This window comes from Artemia franciscana, chromosome 10 (assembly GCF_032884065.1).
Source record: "Artemia franciscana chromosome 10, ASM3288406v1, whole genome shotgun sequence".
NCBI lineage: Eukaryota > Metazoa > Arthropoda > Branchiopoda > Anostraca > Artemiidae > Artemia > Artemia franciscana.
Genome location: NC_088872.1, coordinates 15,639,027 through 15,658,653, shown reverse-complemented (window position 1 = coordinate 15,658,653; position 19,627 = coordinate 15,639,027). Strand labels below are relative to the sequence as shown.

Sequence of the window (19,627 nt, the reverse complement as noted above, 5' to 3'; positions counted from 1 at the left end):
CTAAAATATAACCATTTTAGTGCCAGAATGGCATTGCACTAGGGGTCCATCAAGACACCAAATATACTCTGCCCCCTTCTGGCCCACACTGTCCCCTATCCATCACTGTGATGCCCCCTGGTGCAATACCTCTCTGGCACTAAAATGACCTTTTCAAGAAAATAAGTGTTTCATTTTTGTTTTTCCAAAAAATTATTTTTCATTTTTGCTATTGAATTTCCTAAGGTTTTGGAATGCCAAAGGTTTTTGGAATTTTTGTCCATCTAATATTTTGGAATTTTTCTAGGTCTTATCTGGCTTATTGGGCTGAATTCGGAATATATTTAAATATGTAAGTCTATGAAGGGAAATTTAAATAAAAATTTCCTCTTAAAAAAGAAAATAAGAATTTTACATTAAATGGAAATTGGGATGAAGGGGATTTGGGGTAATGGAATATATAAAATTTGAGAACATAAGATTAATCGGAAATATTTTGAATTCAGCTTAAAATAAAACAAAGTGTGGGTTAAAAACCATTAAAGTGTGGCTTTTGTTTATTTGTATAGAAAAAGGTAGCTTTTATTAATTTAGCCAATAAATCATCAAACTTTTTGAGAAAGGATAAAAAGAAGATCTACCTTATTTTGAAGATTTCTGAACTTACGGAAGAATTTCTATATTTTACCTAAAAATATTATGCTGACTGTTCACATTTGGATATGGCAAGGGGCCATATTATAAAGTCCTAAACAGTAGAAAGAATCTTAAGAAATTCTAAGTCAGGTCTGGAATTTGGAAAAAAAGTTAAAATGGCTATATAAAAAATCAATAGCAGGAAGGTTTTTACATATTCTTAGGGAAAAGTGAAGTATTATTAATTTAAAAGGAAAATAATTTGGGTGTTTAAAGAGGATACAGCTGCTAATTGTATAGAATACTTATTTTAGCATAAAAACATCAAGATGAAAAAAGATTAAAATTGTAGTAGATGAGGAAGGGGGTGGAAATGCAGGAGAGAATCGTTAAACATGAAATTCTTTTTTTTTTATGTTCATGGCACCACAATATATGATTTCTGTATGAACTTGTTGCATGCTAAAAATTTCTTATTAAAATATATAGTGTGTTAAAACTATAAACATTTCTGAAGAGGATAAAAAACTTAGGCTGCTTCTATGGTTAGATTCAGGTGCATTTTATTTCATCTGTTTAAATAAACAAAAAGAGTCTTTACCTTAAATTACCTTAAATCGCAGCTTAGAGTGATATTAGGATTTTCCATCCTTGTGATGCTCCAGTTTTGTCATGTTTGAACAAAAACTTTTAGGTAGGCCACAGGTACATTTATTGCAGGAGGCACATGGCTTAGTAACACATATGGCTCACTAATTAGAAATAGGTGGTGTGCTCGCAATTGATAGAGTCCTATTACTGATGTGCTTGTACCATATACCAGTCTATTGTCAATGTGCACAGAACTGTTATTGAATTCTGTAGTTGGAATTGATACTTTTATGTTGTTTATGATTTGGATGGAAGAAAGCCCTTCTACTTATAGTTGGAAGTATTTCCCTTTGCTGTCACAGGTAGTTGCATTTGTAAATATATTTCAAAGTTGCAACTTTACATGTAGTTAGTCACAATCACCACTGCAACTAGTTATAGTCACAGTTGCAAGAAGTCAAGCTTCCAATCACAAATAGTCACAGTATCAATTTGTTGCAGTTTCCTCTTTCCTCTGTTCATACCAAGCTCCAAGTTCCTACCTTATTTTCTTATGATTTCAGAAATATTGGTTGTATTACTTAAGTTGCATTATGGTAATTACAAAAATTGCACTCATTGTTTTGCTTCAGAAATTAATATAAAAAAATCTTAGACATGACACAGATGCATTCCAATGTCATAAAATCACTGTGGAAACATCACCCAGTTGCTTAAGTTACCCTTTTTGGATCCACCCCTTGATACAATTATACTTGCCTATATAGCATAAACAGGAAATACTGTTTGCTGTCAAACTCCTATAATTGTAACAAATATATATATATTTTCTTAAGGCCCATTGTCCTTGAACAATTATTTGTTCGCTTATGCAATATTTTTCGAATTTTTACAGACAAAGAGCATTACCAAATTTACTGAATTAATTTATCTTTTTTTCATGGTTCTGCATTGTAACATTGGCAAAACTTTCTGCATGATTTACAAATTTCAAAATTTTATAACAGCCAAAACAAAATTAGCAGAAAACTCCCATTTTTCAGGTATGAAAAAACCTAAGATGGAGCCATGGGATAAAAAATGTTCTCATTTCGATGTTCTTGGTATCTAATATCTTGCTATGTTGTCATTTGGCTGCATCTTCTTTATTTACAATTTAATTCCTTCTCTGCTTTTATTATTCCCCTCATCTTTTGTAAGATCTATAAATGAAAAAGAGGTCTATAAGATCTCTTCCTGTTAAAATTTAGTCTTTTAAACAATTTAACAGGTTAGGAGGGGTTAGGGGGACTATATATTTTATTCCTATTGGTAGAGGCTTCCAGCTATGAAGCCCAAATATTTGGAATGTATTTTTAATTTTGCATTGAAAAGGTTTTTTATTGTCTCGAACAAAAGTTACCCATTTTTAATAGATTTTTTTTCAATTGTAATAGGAAAAGCAGTTTGACCTACAAAATTATTTATTATTTACGTCCATTTGTTCATTTATATTATAGTAAGTATGTCAGCAGAACGTTTTCCGATTTACTTAATTTATTTCAATAAATTATTTTCTCTCTTCCTCTAAAAAAACAAAAATCATAAAAGGCAAATTTATTGAAGAAGCTTCGTACAGATTCATGTATGTCAACATCGTTTAGCATCGTCATGGAGACAGAAGCTTCAACCGAAATAGGTCCATCAGATAGAGGAGGCTCTCTTTTATTGTAGACATCCTGATCAGACATCAGAGGAGGCTCTCTTTTATTGTAGACATCCTGATCAGTAATCTCATCAAATATCTGAGTAGTCCAGCGGGATTCTTAGTAATTTTTGTGTATCTCCTTTAGAAAAATCAGATGATACAAGTATCTTTCTGAAATGCTTGCTACATGCACATTTGTACTTTAGACTCAAAGAGATTTGTTTCTCGTTAGCAAGTTTCTGAACTCCCCTCCCCATCTAAGTAAATTTTTGTTTAGAAAAGTAAAAATATTGTGTGAATCAATTTCTAATTACAGAAAATGTGTGTAATATTCCTATAAATGCCCCCTTTTTAGAATTAATTTCTACTCCTCCTGAAAACAACTTTCAGAATAACACTGTAGTCTTAAGGTGCTAACATTGCACCTCTGTTTATACATTTAAATTTACAGGATGAATGTAAAAACCCATTTTCAATGCCAAAATGCTTTCTTTTACTAACTCTTTTGTAGGTTCAAAAAGGGAAGCAAGCTACAAAAGGTCAGAAGCAAATTGCAGAAGAAAATGTAGACACTTTGACATTTTATAGGAATATGATTTTCTGGACTAATGTAGTCTTCTTTGTTGTACGTTCTATATTTTATCCAAGGATGAGCTATGGACACATTGTAAGTAATTCCTTACTGATTAAGCTTGTCAAGTAATTGACCTTGTCTTTAATGCCAGGCTCCCACATGGGAGTCACTACATGTGTTATAATTTTTGAATTTTCTGGGTATGATTTTGTAGTAATAATCTTTCAACACAGTTTGTTGATTCATGGTTGCTAGTTGTGTGCTTTTTTCAGCTGCAAGGTAAAATATTGAAGACAAAGTCAGTTCAGATTAAACCTTAAATCAAGAATATTTTTAAGCACGTTGCAATCTTGCTATGTAAAGTTTTTGTATAAAATTGAATCAAGTTTGCATAAGAAGCTTGAGTCATGTAAAATACATGGCTCAAGTCTGTTGGTTGGCATTTTGAGATATATGGATTCATGGAAATAGTAATAATAGCTGTTTCAATATCTTGTGAACCACCAAATAATAATCGTTATTTTTCTTATTATTCAGAGTATCCAATTCAAGTTAAAAAGGGAGCAATTATTTCTTTAGTACATAGGGTATAAAACTATTTTTGCCAGAATATCCAGATTAGGATATTATTTTTATTAAATATATATTAATAAGGAATGGTTATCCCTAAAAAAAATGACTGCTCAAACAACAGACAAAGAAAAATAATTTAGTAAACAGGTTGTGAATCAAAGAAAATAGGCTACTAAAGAGATTGTGTTTAAGATAATCAGAATAAATATATACACATGTGACTATAAATTAAATCCAATTTATAATAGTTTAATAAATAAAAAACAGGCTAAAAGTATGTTTACTTTTAATAGTAAATGATCAATTTTGCATACCAGACAGACTTTTGGTGGAAATCCCAAAAATTTGGGGAAAGTGGAAGCACTGGTATTTTCAGACAAAATCTGCCAACAAATTTGAAAATTGCCAAATAGAATTACTACTTAGCTACCCCATTTTTTGCATGGTGGATTATAATCTATGAAAATACAGGAAAATTAACATTTATAGATAATTTCTTAGGCTAAACAACCTTTATATTTACAATTGAAAAGAAAATATATGATAAGGGATGGAATTTTTTAAGACAGTGAAAAACAGACGAAAAAAAAAAATAAGAGGCTACAAAAAATTATTCAAGTCGGAAGTTATTGGCTTCAAATTCAGAAGCTTTTACCAACATGGAAAAAAGAAGAACAAAAGAAATAACAAAAACAGCACATGAAAAGAAAAAAGCACAATAAGAATAAGAAAGGTGAAAGGAAACTAAGATTTAAACAAAATCAAATCCAGTGAAAATACACAAGCCAGTAGACAGGATGTCTGCTATATACTGTTTTATGCATACTTGAATGTGAATTGATTTTCTGATGTGGTACTTTAGCAAATTCAAACACTATTTTTATTTTAAAATCTTATGTATGCCCTAGTTTAAAACAATTAAAAGAAACTGCAGGTCTTGATAAATTGAATGATTCTTTTGGTTTGGTAATCTGGCATAAGTTTGTTGATATCTTCCAAATATTATTTTATCTTGACCTTTTAAATTCAAACTTGTTTAAGATTAGATATGCAAAATGTCTTGATAATTATGCCAGATATTAACTAAAATTAAGTTGCTGCAGGCATCAAGCCTTGGTTTAATTGTAGAAAGAGCCAAGACAGATAGTCCGAGTGAGTGAGATGCAAATCTGGCATAAGCCCTTTTTAGAATGGTATAAAAATGATGTCATTTCACTTACTGATGCGTAAGTCTATCATCCATCCATCCATGCATCATTCCTAGGGCAGAATTAAGGCATGGAACTGTTCAACAAGTAACTTTAAAAGTAAATGAAAATTTCTCTATTCAGTGTATCGGCTGGGAATATCGTTCGGTTGTTCTCTCTTTCTACCTGTTCAATCCTGATAAATAGAGCGGCTAAGAATCTAAATGTAGCACATGGCCAAATTTTGCCCAATAAAGGTAGATTTAATTGAAAGGCTCTATGTAGTTGGAACCATAGTTTTAGCTCTTCAGGTCAGTTCTTATTGGTGAATAAAACTTTGAACTCTGAACTCAGTTATTCTTTTCCTTTGTGGTACTACCTATTTGTTCCGAAAAAAACTTTATTTTACCTTACGAGTGGTATACTTCAGGCATTGTATATTTTTGCTTTGTTTACCAAAATGGTACCGAAATAGTAAATTAAAGGATAGGTTTTGATCTTATTGGAATACCATCTCAGATAAATGGTATTACCTTAAATTACCATTAATCGCACTTGCTAGCGATATGGATGAATCCACTGTACGCCATTCAATGATGATAGGGGCCCCGGACGCCTATTGCATCCCATTGTGTGAGCCAAGGTTTTACGGAAGCTGTATGTTTGAGAACCTTGAATTTTGTTTCTGTTTATGACTCTTTTTTGAACATTTTCCTTCCTGAAGTTAGTTGATCAAGTTTGTTTACTTTATTTTATTTTTATTTTTCTCTACTCCACACTGTTGTTTTTGCTTTTGTAGGTAATATATTTGTATTACAATAAATTGGTTTCCAATATTTCAGGGTTTATTTGGAATGACTGCTGTTATATATATTTGTTGTTTTCAATTCATGAGGTATATTGCTAGACCCACTTTTGGAGAAAATGGACAATTAATTGATGCCGGTGTGGATCTCAATATGCAGAGTGGAGTTGGAGAGTAAGTGTGCAGCCCTATATTGTCTACTTTTTCAATAAACTCAAAAGTTTTATGGCAATTCTTACTTTGGTTCTTCTGTGCCATTAATGTTATATGAGACCGCATCCACTGTGATAAATCTTGGAAATGTGCTTATTGGGGAAAGGTGATAGGGTTGGATTATTCTTATTTAACAGTACCTCTGGTAGTCTACAGCGGTAAATGTCTCTAATGGGGATTGGTCTCCCTCTTGACTGGTCAATAATTAAAGCATTTTTTGCAATTTCATCTGCCTTATACCCGATTATACCCGAGTGACTTGGAATTTACTGGAGATAAGTTCTTATACCTCTTGAAGCGAAATTATCAATAATCCTAAGACAATGAAATGTGTCAATATCCATCTTATACTGAGAAGCTGAAGAAAGTAGCGCTAGGCTTGATAAAGAGTCGGAATAAATTATAATATTTTTTAAATTAACAATCATAAATTCATTAACCATGAGAAACTCTAATGCTATGGTTATGGCGTTTAACTCAGCAGACATTACATATGCGTTATCATGTAATCTCTCGCCCAAAGCGATTTTATGGATTGGAATAAACGCTCCGCTTGCCACTTTCTCGTTCGTTTTGGACCCATCAACAAAAACTTGGAAATGGTTTTTATATGTAATTGAATTAAGCTCAGCAAATTTTTCTGTATAAAAACAATGGGGGTAAGTTCTTTAGTCCACTTTGAGAAATCAGTGTGGGGATTGACCAACCCCATGGGGGTGGGGGGAATGTGGGTGCAATAGATTTTACTGGCACTGGGAACTTATTCTGGGTATCGGCGTATTCATTTGCAATGCATCTAAACATAGATGGATTTCTTAACCAGTTATGCAGGGTATGAGAGTCATTGGCTTCCATTTTTTTAATATAATTAATTAGAAGAGATCTTCTTCTTTCATTTATCAGTGATAGTCCACCCTCTGTAAGCAGAAACTCAGTATTTGTTAGATTCCTAAGACCAAATATGAGACGAATTATATCATTTTGTGTTGTTTCAATTTTTTGCATATGGGTCTTTGCACAAGGACCATAAACTATGAGGCCATAATCAATATGGGGTCTTATATGTGATTTATAAAATTGGAGTAATGTTTTCTCATTACAGCCCCAAGGTGTGGCTAGTATTCTTTTTATTATTCTTATTTTTCTATATCATTTTTTTATTGTGTTTGTGATGTGAGGGTGGAAGTTTAGTTATTGGTCGAGTATGAGGCCTAGATAATTAATTTGATTGTCCCCTTGAATAAGCATTCCATTTAGTTTTAGCCTTGCATTAAGATTATTTCGCTTAGGGTGGAATTAGATGATTTTGGACTTGGTGGGTGCTTTGGTTTTCTATGAAAGATTTGATGAAGGATACAAGTTTGGGGGGGGGGGGGGGTAATCCAAGATCGGGAAGTTTAACTAAAAGAATCTTGTTAACATTGTCATATGCCCCTTCAAAGTCTAGGAATGCAGCAATTAAAATATTATTTTTTGATAGGGACTCATTTATTGCATTTGTTAAAAATATGAAAGCATCTGTTGAGGAGTGGTGTTTCCTGAAGCCATTTTCAGTATGAGGTATTATATTATTCTTTTCAACAAACCATAACAGCTGATGGTAAATCATTTTCTCCATTACTTTTCCCAGCACAGAAGTAATCATTATAGGTCTATATGACTCAGGGTCATGTTAGGTTTATTTTTCTTTAAAATTGGTAGAAGAGATGAACATTTCCAGACATTGGGGAATGTGGATGTGGCCCATGCATGGTTATAGCAATATAGGAGTTCCTGTTTGTACAAAGGGGTAATGTTCTTTATCCATGTAGGGTGTATATTATCATAGCTACTTGTAGCATTGGCCCTCATATGTTGTATTGCATTATTCAGTTCATGTATTGAGAGTGGACGGTTTATATACTCTGATCCTGGTCGGGGCTGGTAAATTGGATTTGTCAAGATTTGAGTGGTGATATTTTTATTGTTTGGTGTTAGCTTTTTTGAGAAAAAGGTAGCAAATAATTTTGTCTTTTCAATGTCATTGTCATAGTGGGTATTATCATATATTAGTTCATGCTGAAGTGGGTTGGGGTATGTTTTTTTCCCACAGATTTTGCTTATAAATTTATGTATAATGGGCTCACATGTTTCTGTGGAAAGACTATTTGCAAAATTGTTCCAGTAATTGTATTTAGCATTAATTATTGTTCTCTTGAGATTAGCCTCTGCTTGTAATTTACTTAAATATGTAGCAGGGGATGGCTTTTTTTAGGTATGTTCTCCTAGCTGCTTCTTTATTTCTCCAAATAATTTGGCATTCTATTGTCCACCATGCTTTAGGAGTGTGTTTAGGGATTGTTTTTCTAGGTGCTGTTTTGGGAATAGCAGGATTAGCTGTATTTGTTAGTATAGATGTCATAACTTCAGCATGTATGTCAGCTGTTACAACTTAGACATATTTGATATATTTAGATATATTTTGATATATTTAGGGATATGTGGAAGAATTTTAGCTGGTTCGTTTAAAGAGGAAGCTATTGCAAAATGGTCAGAGCAGAAATAGTCAATTTTCTTTATATAAATTTTATTCTATATGTTTTATTGACACAATTTATGGGTCAATAGTTGAGAATTTGCCACTTTTGGGGTTAAAATATGCATTTAGATTTGGAGGGGTAGCAACTGCTTATTCAGTATTATTTGAAATCAATCTTTCAATAAGCTTACCAGCTTTATTTGCTGGCTTATCCCTCCCACAGAAGGCTCTGGGCATTGAAATCCCCGCAAATAATCATGTTTTTCAACATATTACAATTAGTTATATAAGTGAAGAAATCTATGGCATCTGTAGTCTGGCCATTAGGGTTATAAAGACTTAATATGTATGTTTTGGTATTATTTAGCCAAACATTGATACCAATTACATAAACATCATTTGAAAAATCTGTGAAATTAATACCACAAAATTTAATATTATTATTTAATAGTATAGCTACACTACCTCCTTTTCTTTCTGAAGACCTATCCTTTCTCAGGATAGTATATCCTGGAGACTTTGTTTGTTGGTTGTTAGTCAAATGAGTTTCCTGAAGGCAAGCAATATCAATGGAATTATTATTTATAGAAGATAATAGATCATTTAACTTATTTTCTGAAAGTGATCTTACATTTTACTGAAGTATTGAAATATGCTGTTTTGTTGTTTTAATTTTCATATTGCTGTGTATTAATGTTTAGCTTTGTTAGGAGTAGAGCAAGATCTTTTTTTGCTTCGACATGAGATATACATTTATTAAGAAAGAAAACAAACATTATTCGCCATTCGCCTGCCAAGAAAGGCATGCATGTGATTAGGTGGGTACAATTTTGCCAATTCGTTTTTGATTTTTGCTTTTTGTGGCTGTTTAAGGTTCATTGACTGGACTGCATTAGAGTTTTGTATAAAGACGCACATATTAGGTGTTAATTTATTTGTATTTTCATCTGGCTTTTTGTTGATTAGGTGATTAAATCCCGATAATGATTCTGATTCGTTTCTACTTGGGAGGGGTGGCCAGTCTGATCTTCTATCATTAGTTGCAGGGGCTAGATCGTTTGTCCTTGGTGATTCTCTCTGATAAGAAAGTGAGCTGGGATGTTTTGAGGAAGGAGTCTTATGGGGGGAGCTTGATGCTTTTGGTGGAATGGGTGGTCTGTGGGTGAAAGAGTTGGGTGGTTTCATAGAATCTTTGGTATGGTGTGATTGAGCTGCATTTGCTTCCATTGCTGCAAATGGGTAATGTATGGCTTTTTCTGTTGCTATTTGGAGTGTTAGTGCTCGTTTTTTATATACAGAGCATAAAGTTTTATTGGTAGAATCATGGGGACCTTTGCAGTTGATACATTTTGGCTGATCATTTTTGCAATTTGTCATTCCAGTGGGGTGGGAGCTTTTACACTTATTGCATACATGTAATATTTCACAGCATGTGTTTTTGTGGGTCCTAGTTTTAAACATTTTTGGCATTGGATAGGTTTTGGCTTGTAGGGCTTGTGGGGTTTCCTTTGTCCAAAAAAGAATATCTGACCCAGGTTATTATTTTCTTCTCTTAGTGTGAATAAGAAAGACTTGCTTAACTTTTGGCCATTGGCATCCGGTTTACCCAATTGGGTTACATAAGCAACTGGGATTTGGTTACCAGTTCTGTCAGTTAGCCCTTCCTTTAGGGGGTATCTGGAGTGATTTTTAAGTATATTCCAAGGTTTTGTAAGGGAAGAGTTGGATCATTGGGAGGGGAATTATTTTCGATTGGGGAGATTTTTTTCCTTTTTTGGAGCTCCTTGATAGGACCTCTTGAAATTCAGTATCATTATCGTTTTGGAGAGTGACATACGTCCCTACTTCTACCATTGTATTATTCAGTGACCCATCATGTGAGCTTTGAGAAAGTCGACTTGACCAGGCAAGAGGTTGAACACTTTCGGTAGTACTTGGGGTAGGGTCCGGGGGACTTTTGGGTGGTGTTCTATGCATCGCCTATTGGAATAAGCTTTGATGCTAGTAAAAAGAGAAGAAAATTGATATTATAATACCAGACTGTCTGCACTGTTTCAAAAGGGAGGACTTCACCATCCACAAAAAATCACTATAGTTTGGTCCAGGTTTGGTGCACGATTGATTCAGTTGACTGCTGATAAATTAAGGCAAATACCATAAGATATTGTATTATAAACTTCTTAAAGCGTTGCTGTTGTAGTTAGGACTGTATAGGACTATAGGATCTGCAATCCTATATTTATTGAAAGATCTCGTGTTTTATCTGTATAGAGTTGTAAAGGAAGAGAATATCTTTATCAGTCATAGTAAATGCCTTCCAAAAAGGCATAACGTTCAAGATTTGAGGCAGTATGATAGCGTTGAAAAGACTATTGAATTGAAAACTGTTAAAGCAGAGTTTTTCAAGAACAGTTTAGCAGAATGTAGTAGATGTTTTTTTTTCTAAGAATATTACCTAATTTAAGGTATTACGTCTTAATTTAAGGTATTACGTCGAAAATACGTCTTATATATGGGGGAATGTGACCAATCAAGTATATAACTATAAATTCAAAATATTCCTTTGCGATTAGAAGATGAAGAAGATTTTGCCATCTTCATTAGAAATTCAACTTACAATAAAGCCATAAAAAGAAGGAAATTTACAACTCAAGACTTTGGATGAACCCTGTTCACGAACTTTCTTTGGCAATTCTTGTGAATGAACCGGAAGCTGTTATTCTGTTTTGTATAAATGTGTTAGTTTTAACTTTAATGCTTTAATATTTCTGATGATGACGACCGCTGTATATGTTTTCGAAATATCTACACTTTGATCCCATCAGGATCAAATATGATCTATGGGATCAAATATTTGATCCCATCAGGATCAAATGGGATACAGAATTGTATCCCATTTGATCGTTTATTTTTTCATTAAGGAATATAGTATGTGATGAATAATAGTCTCGTTGATTAAGCAGAACGACTTTCAGTCTTCCTGAATTAAATTTGACGTTGAATAGCTGAAAGACTATGTATTTTCTGATAGGGAGGTACTGATAGGAAGCAAGAAATATAGTATGTGATAAATAACAGTCTTGTTGATTAAATATAACAACTTTCAGTCTTTCTGAATTGAACTTGAGGTTGCATTGTTGTAAGACCATGTATTTTCTGTTTGATCTAAAGTAATTGATATTCAATTATCTAAAAAAGTTCTTTCTGAGAATTTATGTAGAGGTAGCTTAAGGACTATCGGTTAGAATCCTTTTGTATTTTTTAAATTCTGTTTTTATTAAAATAAAGTCAAGGGTTCAGTTAATGAATGAAAATAACTCATAAATTAAATAACTCATAATAACTATCAAAAAATAATTTACAAATAGTTGTAAGACTATGTATTTTCGTATAGGGAGGAACTGATAAGGAGCAAGAAATATAGTATGCGATAAATAACAGTCTGGTTGATTAAAACGAACAACTTCCAGTCTTTCTGAATTGAATTTGAGGTTGAATAGTTGTAAGTCTATGTATTTTCTGATAGGGACGTACTGATGGGGAGCAAGAAATATAGTATGTGATAAATAATGGTCTGGCTGATTAAAAAGAACAACTTTCGATCTTTCCGAATTGAATTCGAGGTTGAATTGTTTTAAGACTATGCATTTTATGATAGAGAGGTACTGATAGGGAGCAAGAAATATAGTATGAGATAAATACCAGTCTGGTTGATCAAAAAGAACAACTTTCAGTCTTTCTGAATTGAATATTCAAATAAAAAAACAAAAAGAGAATTGAAAAGCATTTTTCAAACAATATAAAGATCAAATATTTCAGATAGTTTTCCCTAAAATTGTTGTTTAATCATAGTTCTTCGTATAGAACTCATCGTTGTAGAATTTCGCGTTAGAGTAAAAAAAAAATGTTCTGTTTTTTTTCGTTTTTTTTTTAATATAACAGTGGTCAGATGACTGCTAGTCCCGCTCCCGTAATAACTACCGCCTTCAAGGCCCATCACGGCCAAGCATGGCGTAGAATCAAAATTTCAAGGTATCTATTTTTATCCCAAAGACCATGTACAACCTCATGACAAGGGTCCAAAGTTGTCAAGAATATTTTTACCTTATATAGAAGATTTATTTCATACATAGATACTTGGTTGTTGTGCGTTGATGAGATGGTCGTTGTGCATTATTATGCTTGTTACGCACTATTCAAGTTGAGATCTTATGGACATTTTGATCTTGAGAATTTTATATTTCTTAAAAGAGATTATTGGTAAAAGATCTATCTCAGGCAAATGATCAATGAAAACGTTTATCAGTAAATAGCATTAAAAATGTGAGAATGTTATAGGTTGTTGGAACTTGGATCGCATACACATTTGACCTAAAATGGTGGTGCGGTGTCAAGGACTTGGTTCCTTTTGTGCAAATGAATAAATTATGCATGTACCTTATTCTAGCCCCAAGGGCTAATTAACAGACTTAAGATCAAAGCTAAATATTTTAACATTTTCATTATAGTGTTAGGAGTAGATAGAGACTTTATTGATGGACTCCATGTTCACTGCTTCTCTCTATTCCCCTAAGACAGAGATTATGAGTGTTTTCAAATGGTTTTAGTGGTTATTTAAATCGGGATCTTTCAATAAAATTACTGTTTTATTTTTCTTTTTATGAGCTAAATATAATTGTGGCGTAACAAAGTTTCCTGCTTACCATTTTGACCAAGGGCCATAACGTGGCAAAACTTAATATGAGATTGAAAGTCAACATAATTATCATGGGGACACGAGAAAGATTTCAATATGCCAAACAATATGTTTGAAACAAAAATCTCTGAACTAACATGAATACTTGTACTTGTGGCGGGAGTCAGGCGTTTCCGCCTCGCCCGGCATCCAGGCGGAAACGCCTGACTCCCGCCATAGGTACAAGTATTCATGGTAGTTCAGAGATTTTTGTTTCAGACATATTGTTTGGCATATTCAAATATTCTACCATGAATAATATGCTAAAGACGAACAGATGTTAAATTACAAAAATAAATGAAAGAGTAACATGATGAGTGGTACGCTTTTTAGGGGTGTAGTTCCTTCAAACACACTTCTGAAGTGAAGTCACTTTGAAACAAAGAAGCGTACTACGAGGGGCTGATGCAGTTGCTGAAAACTAAAAAAGATAAATAACAAATTTGAAAGAAAAATAGTGGTAAGAAGTTTTACCCATTTTATACTGCCTTGGAAATCATAAATTATGATTCTTAGGACATAAATCAGGACGATGACAATACTTGTCACATTTCCGTTCTTTTTTCTAATAATTTTTTTTTCAGGCATGTGAAGGACATATTAATTTGGACGTGTGTTTGTCAAGTGCTATCCCTAATTTCCAGTTATTTTTGGTTCCTCCTTTTACTGGTAAGTCTTTTGTATTTTCTTTCGGAGATTCCCTTGAATCCTCCTAAATAACTTATTGAAAATAAAACACTACATGGAATCCGTTTATGAAAAAATATCATTAGGATATTTACTTATTTGGTATTCTTGTGGTTGCAGACACCGACTTTTCAAATCAGATGTAAAATAGAAAAAAGTGAATACTCCCGATATGAAGAGCATATTCTTAGAAGAATTTGATTTCTCCCCCCCCCATCCTTTTTCTTCAACCTGAGGAGCCAGTGCATCTTCCTATTGGCCAATGATGATTTTGCTTCTGTTTTGGCTCATGTCTGCGTACCCACAACTGTTTTCAAAGGATTAAAAAATTTTAATCGTTAATTGAAATTCTTCCATTGCGCTTCATAAAAATTAAGTAAAAAAAAAGTTTTAATTAAAAATTATTAATCGAAAATGAAAGTAAAGAGCGAGAAGTTGAAACAGAAGGGCAAAAAGTTCCTGTTTTTGATTTATGCAACATATTGTGAAGTTTGTCAATTTGAAAGTTACACAACAAAAGTGAAGAGCTTAAGAATCAATGCTTTTCAATGACAGATATTGGGAAAACACTTTCATTTTCACTATAATTTTCATTTCTGAATTGATCTCGGTTTCTAATTCACACTCAACAATCCTCTGGCATTCGTTATTTCCGATTTCATTCGGTCGCTTTGTGTCTTGTTACTACATAAAAGAAATTTTCGTTATCATTTCATTATATACTAGCTGTTGGGGTGGCGCTTCGCGCCACCCCAACACCTAGTTGGTGGGGGCGCTTCGCGCCCCCCCCAAGCCCCCCCGCGCGCGTAAGTCGTTACGCGCCATATTAGTTACGCGCCATTGTAGTTGTGTCCCTATGTCCCACCTGTGAATATAGATAGATTTTTTTTTTACTTATGTCCTGGTCGTCATTTATACTCCCTGTGTCCCGGTCGTCATTTGTGTCTCGGTGCTTTGTTGATTGCTAATTTATATTATATTTATATTTATATTTTTTATATTTATTAATATTTTTTTAGTTTTCTTTTTCTCTTATTTTTCAGTTTTTTCCTTTTTTTAGTTTTTTCTTTTTTTAGTTTTTAGTTTTTTTTTGTTTTTTACCTTTTTTTAGTTTTTTTAGTTTTTTTAGTTTTTTAGCTTTTTTAGTTTTTTTATTAGTTTTTAGTTTTTTTTTAGTTTTTGCCTTTTTTTAGTTTTTTCAGCTTTTTTAGTTTTTAGTTTTTTACCTTTTTTTAGTTTTTTTTAGTTTTTTAGCTTTTTTAGTTTTTTTTCTTTTTAGTTTTTTTTGTAGTTTTTACCTTTTTTAGTTTTTTTTCTTCTTTTGTATTAGTGTGAAATAATTCAGACGTCATATGCGGACAAACACGACGTCACTCGACAGACAGACAGACAGACATAACCCACAAACAACTTATTTTTATATATATTTATTCATATTTTTTTAGTTTTCTTTTTCTCTTTTATTTTTCAGTTTTTTCCTTTTTTTTATTTTTTTTCTTTTTTAGTTTTTAGTTTTTATTAGTTTTTTATCTTTTTTTAGTTTTTTTTAGTTTTTTTAGTTTTTTAGCTTTTTTAGTTTTTTTATTAGTTTCTATTTTTTTTGTAGTTTTTGCCTTTTTTTATTTTTTTCAGTTTTTTTTTAGTTATTAGATTTTTACCTTTTTTTAGTTTTTTTTAGTTTTTTAGCTTTTTTAGTTTTTTTTTCTTTTTAGTTTTTTTTGTAGTTTTTACCTTTTTTAGTTTTTTTCTTCTTTTGTATTACTGTGAAATAATTCAGACGTCATATGCGGACAAACATGACGTCACCTGATCCACGATCCACAGATCCACAGACAACTTATTTTTATATATATCCCCCTGTGCACCCCGGCGTCCCCTTTGTAGTTATGTCCCTGTGTCCCGGTCGTCATTTATATTCCCTGTGTCCCGGTCGTCATTTGTGTCCCGGTGTTCCAATCTGTGATTTCTCTTTGAGTGTCCCGGGCGTCATTTATATTCCTTGTGTCCCGGTCGTCATTTATATCCCCCTGTGCCCCCCGGCGTCCCCTTTGTAGTTGTGTCCCTGTGTCCCGGTCGTCATTTATATTCCCTGTGTCCCGGTCGTCATTTGTATCCCGGTGTCCCGGTCTGTATATACATTCGTTTTTTAGTTTTGTTTTTCTCCTTTATTTTTTTCCTTTTTTCTTTTTTTTCTTTTTTAGTTTATTTAGATTTTTAGATTTTTTAGTTTTTTTATTAGTTTTTAGTTTTTTTGTAGTTTTTACCATTTTTTTAGTTTTTTTAGTTTTTTTTTTTACTTATGTCCTGGTCGTCATTTATACTCCCTGTGTCCCGGTCGTCATTTGTGTCTCGGTGCTTTGTTGATTGCTAATTTATATTATATTTATATTTATATTTTTTATATTTATTAATATTTTTTTAGTTTTCTTTTTCTCTTATTTTTCAGTTTTTTCCTTTTTTTTAGTTTTTTCTTTTTTAGTTTTTAGTTTTTTTTTTGTTTTTTACCTTTTTTATTTTTTTTAGTTTTTTTAGTTTTTTAGCTTTTTTAGTTTTTTTATTAGTTTTTAGTTTTTTTATTGGTTTTTAGTTTTTTTTTTTAGTTTTTGCCTTTTTTTAGTTTTTTCAGTTTTTTTTAGTTTTTAGTTTTTTACCTTTTTTAGTTTTTTTTAGTTTTTTAGCTTTTTTAGTTTTTTTTTCTTTTTAGTTTTTTTTGTAGTTTTTACCTTTTTTAGTTTTTTTTCTTCTTTTGTATTAGTGTGAAATAATTCAGACGTCATATGCGGACAAACACGACGTCACTCGACAGACAGACAGACAGACATAACCCACAAACAACTTATTTTTATATATATTTATTCATATTTTTTTAGTTTTCTTTTTCTCTTTTATTTTTCAGTTTTTTCCTTTTTTTTAGTTTTTTTCTTTTTTAGTTTTTAGTTTTTTTTAGTTTTTTACCTTTTTTTAGTTTTTTTTAGTTTTTTTAGTTTTTTAGCTTTTTTAGTTTTTTTATTAGTTTTTATTTTTTTTGTAGTTTTTGCCTTTTTTTATTTTTTTTTCAGTTTTTTTTTAGTTATTAGATTTTTACCTTTTTTTAGTTTTTTTTTAGTTTTTTAGCTTTTTTAGTTTTTTTTTCTTTTTAGTTTTTTTTGTAGTTTTTACCTTTTTTAGTTTTTTTCTTCTTTTGTATTAGTGTGAAATAATTCAGACGTCATATGCGGACAAACATGACGTCACCTGATCCATCCACAGATCCACACACAGACAACTTATTTTTATATATATATAGATATATATATATATATATATATATATATATATATATATATATATATATATATATATATATATATATATATATATATATATATATATATATATTTCAAACGACAATAAGCAGTGATATTTAAAGTTAAATAAGCATAAGTTGTTTGTGTTTGAAGGTGGTTGATTCCCCCTGACCTGGTGTTTGATTCCACTCAACAATCCTCTGGCATTCGTTATTTCCGAGTTCATTCGGTCGCTTTGTGTCTTGTTGCTACGTAAAAGGAATTTTCGTTATCATTTCATATATATATATATATATATATATATATATATATATATATATATATATATATATATATATATGTATATATTTCAAACGACAATAAGCAGTGATATTTAAAGTTAAAATAAGCATAAGTTGTTTGTGTTTGAAGGTGGTTGATTCCCCCTGACCTGGTGTTTGATTCCACTCAACAATCCTCTGGCATTCGTTATTTCCGAGTTCATTCGGTCGCTTTGTGTCTTGTTGCTACATAAAAGAAATTTTCGTTATCATTTCATCATATATATATATATATATATATATATATATATATATATATATATATATATATATATATATATATATATATATATATATATATATATATATATAAATATATATATATATATATATATATATATATATATATATATATATATATGTATATATATGTATATATTTCAAACGACAATAAGCAGTGATATTTAAAGTTAAAATAAGCATAAGTTGTTTGTGTTTGAAGGTGGTTGATTCCCCCTGAACGCCCCCATCCTTATTCTAAAGTTTTATAGAGGTTTCGAAATACTTCTTAATCCAATTCAACGGCCACTGTGTTTAAGCAGTTGTTCTTAAAGAATTGGAAAAAAAATGTCAAACTTTAGCGTAAGGGGCTGGGGTTTCAGGATAGGCCAATCTAATTAAATGAAAGCCTGTCTGCAATATTTTCTTTGATCAGGGAGAGGCTGAAAAACGATTCATTTGCCAGAAAAGCATCATATGATTCGCCAAAATCAAAAACTGTGTACTTTTCAGGTATTCTGAGTCTTCTAAGGGGGGTGGGATTTCAATTATTTAAACTATCTAATAATAAAAGACCCCTTTAGTATTGACCTCTAGATCTTCATTTACAGGTAACATTTACATGTCTAGATGTATACAAGCAATACCAATTTTACGAAAACTGCCATTTCTGTACTATTTTGTAGCTACATTGAAAAAGAAGCATTTGCTATGCTTAGCTATAATTGCTGCTTCTATCTAACGCAATCGATCGCCTATTTCAGAAAAAAGAGTTGCTCCCGAAGTTTGGATTAAGTCGTAGCATTTAGGCTAAGGATAAAGCATGACATTTAAACTTCCTCTGTACGAACGCAGCATATAGTAGTAACAACGCAGTAATAGCGTGATATGGAATTGTAAAAAAAAAATTAAAGAAAAATAATAAATTAACTAAAATTACGTCACATCTGTGTGGGTAATTTGATCTTTCTTGGTAATTTTAGCTATTGATATCCTAAGTTCTCCCCCTCCCAATTTTTTAACTTTCCTTTCTTTGTATAATTTTACTTTATTGCTCTTAACCTTTTTACCCCGTTCGAGGTACTTTCGGCCAATTTTAATGTCATCCTTAGAGATTAGCTTTTTTCCAAATCTACTTTATTCTTTTTTCCTCGTCTAATCCACACCAAAAAAAAAAAAAATTCAAAGCATCAAAAAATGTATTTTATCTATTAATAGATAATAGATAGATTAATAGATAATGGATAGATGTGGTGAAACTATTAGTTTCATCACATACGTTCAATTTGAATAGTCATTATTTGCGAAATTTATCTTAAAAAAAAATTAACTAAGAGTATTTTTTCTAGATTCCTGGTCGTTTTGGCTGGATGGCATGGCGGAGTATTATATCACCATGGCTTTTTCAACAAGCACCAGTTGAAGAAGTTAGTGAAAAGAAGCAGAGGAAGCTAGAAAGAAAAATGATGCGGAGATGAAGTTGTTTTTTCGATCTTTTTGGATTATTGAGGGTTTTTGTAAAGGACTTCGTGCGTATGAAAATTCTTCATTGCTAATTTTAAGGGAAAAAATATTTTGATTGTTTTTTTTTAATTAAATAGTAAAGTGATCCAGGA

The 19,627-nt window shown here is 31.7% G+C and overlaps 1 protein-coding gene across 4 annotated transcripts in view; it reads left to right on the top strand.

Annotated features, from left to right (window-relative positions):
- Positions 1 to 19,627, top strand: part of LOC136031834 (transmembrane protein 208-like) — a 24,896-nt gene extending 5,269 nt beyond the window's left edge. For all 4 annotated transcript variants that reach the window (XM_065711666.1, XM_065711663.1, XM_065711665.1 and 1 more), the window contains exons 2-5: positions 3,405 to 3,560; positions 6,070 to 6,206; positions 14,083 to 14,167; positions 19,361 to 19,627. In XM_065711666.1, the coding sequence (XP_065567738.1) occupies positions 3,486 to 3,560; positions 6,070 to 6,206; positions 14,083 to 14,167; positions 19,361 to 19,489 (426 nt within the window). In that variant the 5' untranslated portion in view covers positions 3,405 to 3,485 and the 3' untranslated portion in view covers positions 19,490 to 19,627. The remainder of the gene's footprint in view (positions 1 to 3,404; positions 3,561 to 6,069; positions 6,207 to 14,082; positions 14,168 to 19,360) is intronic.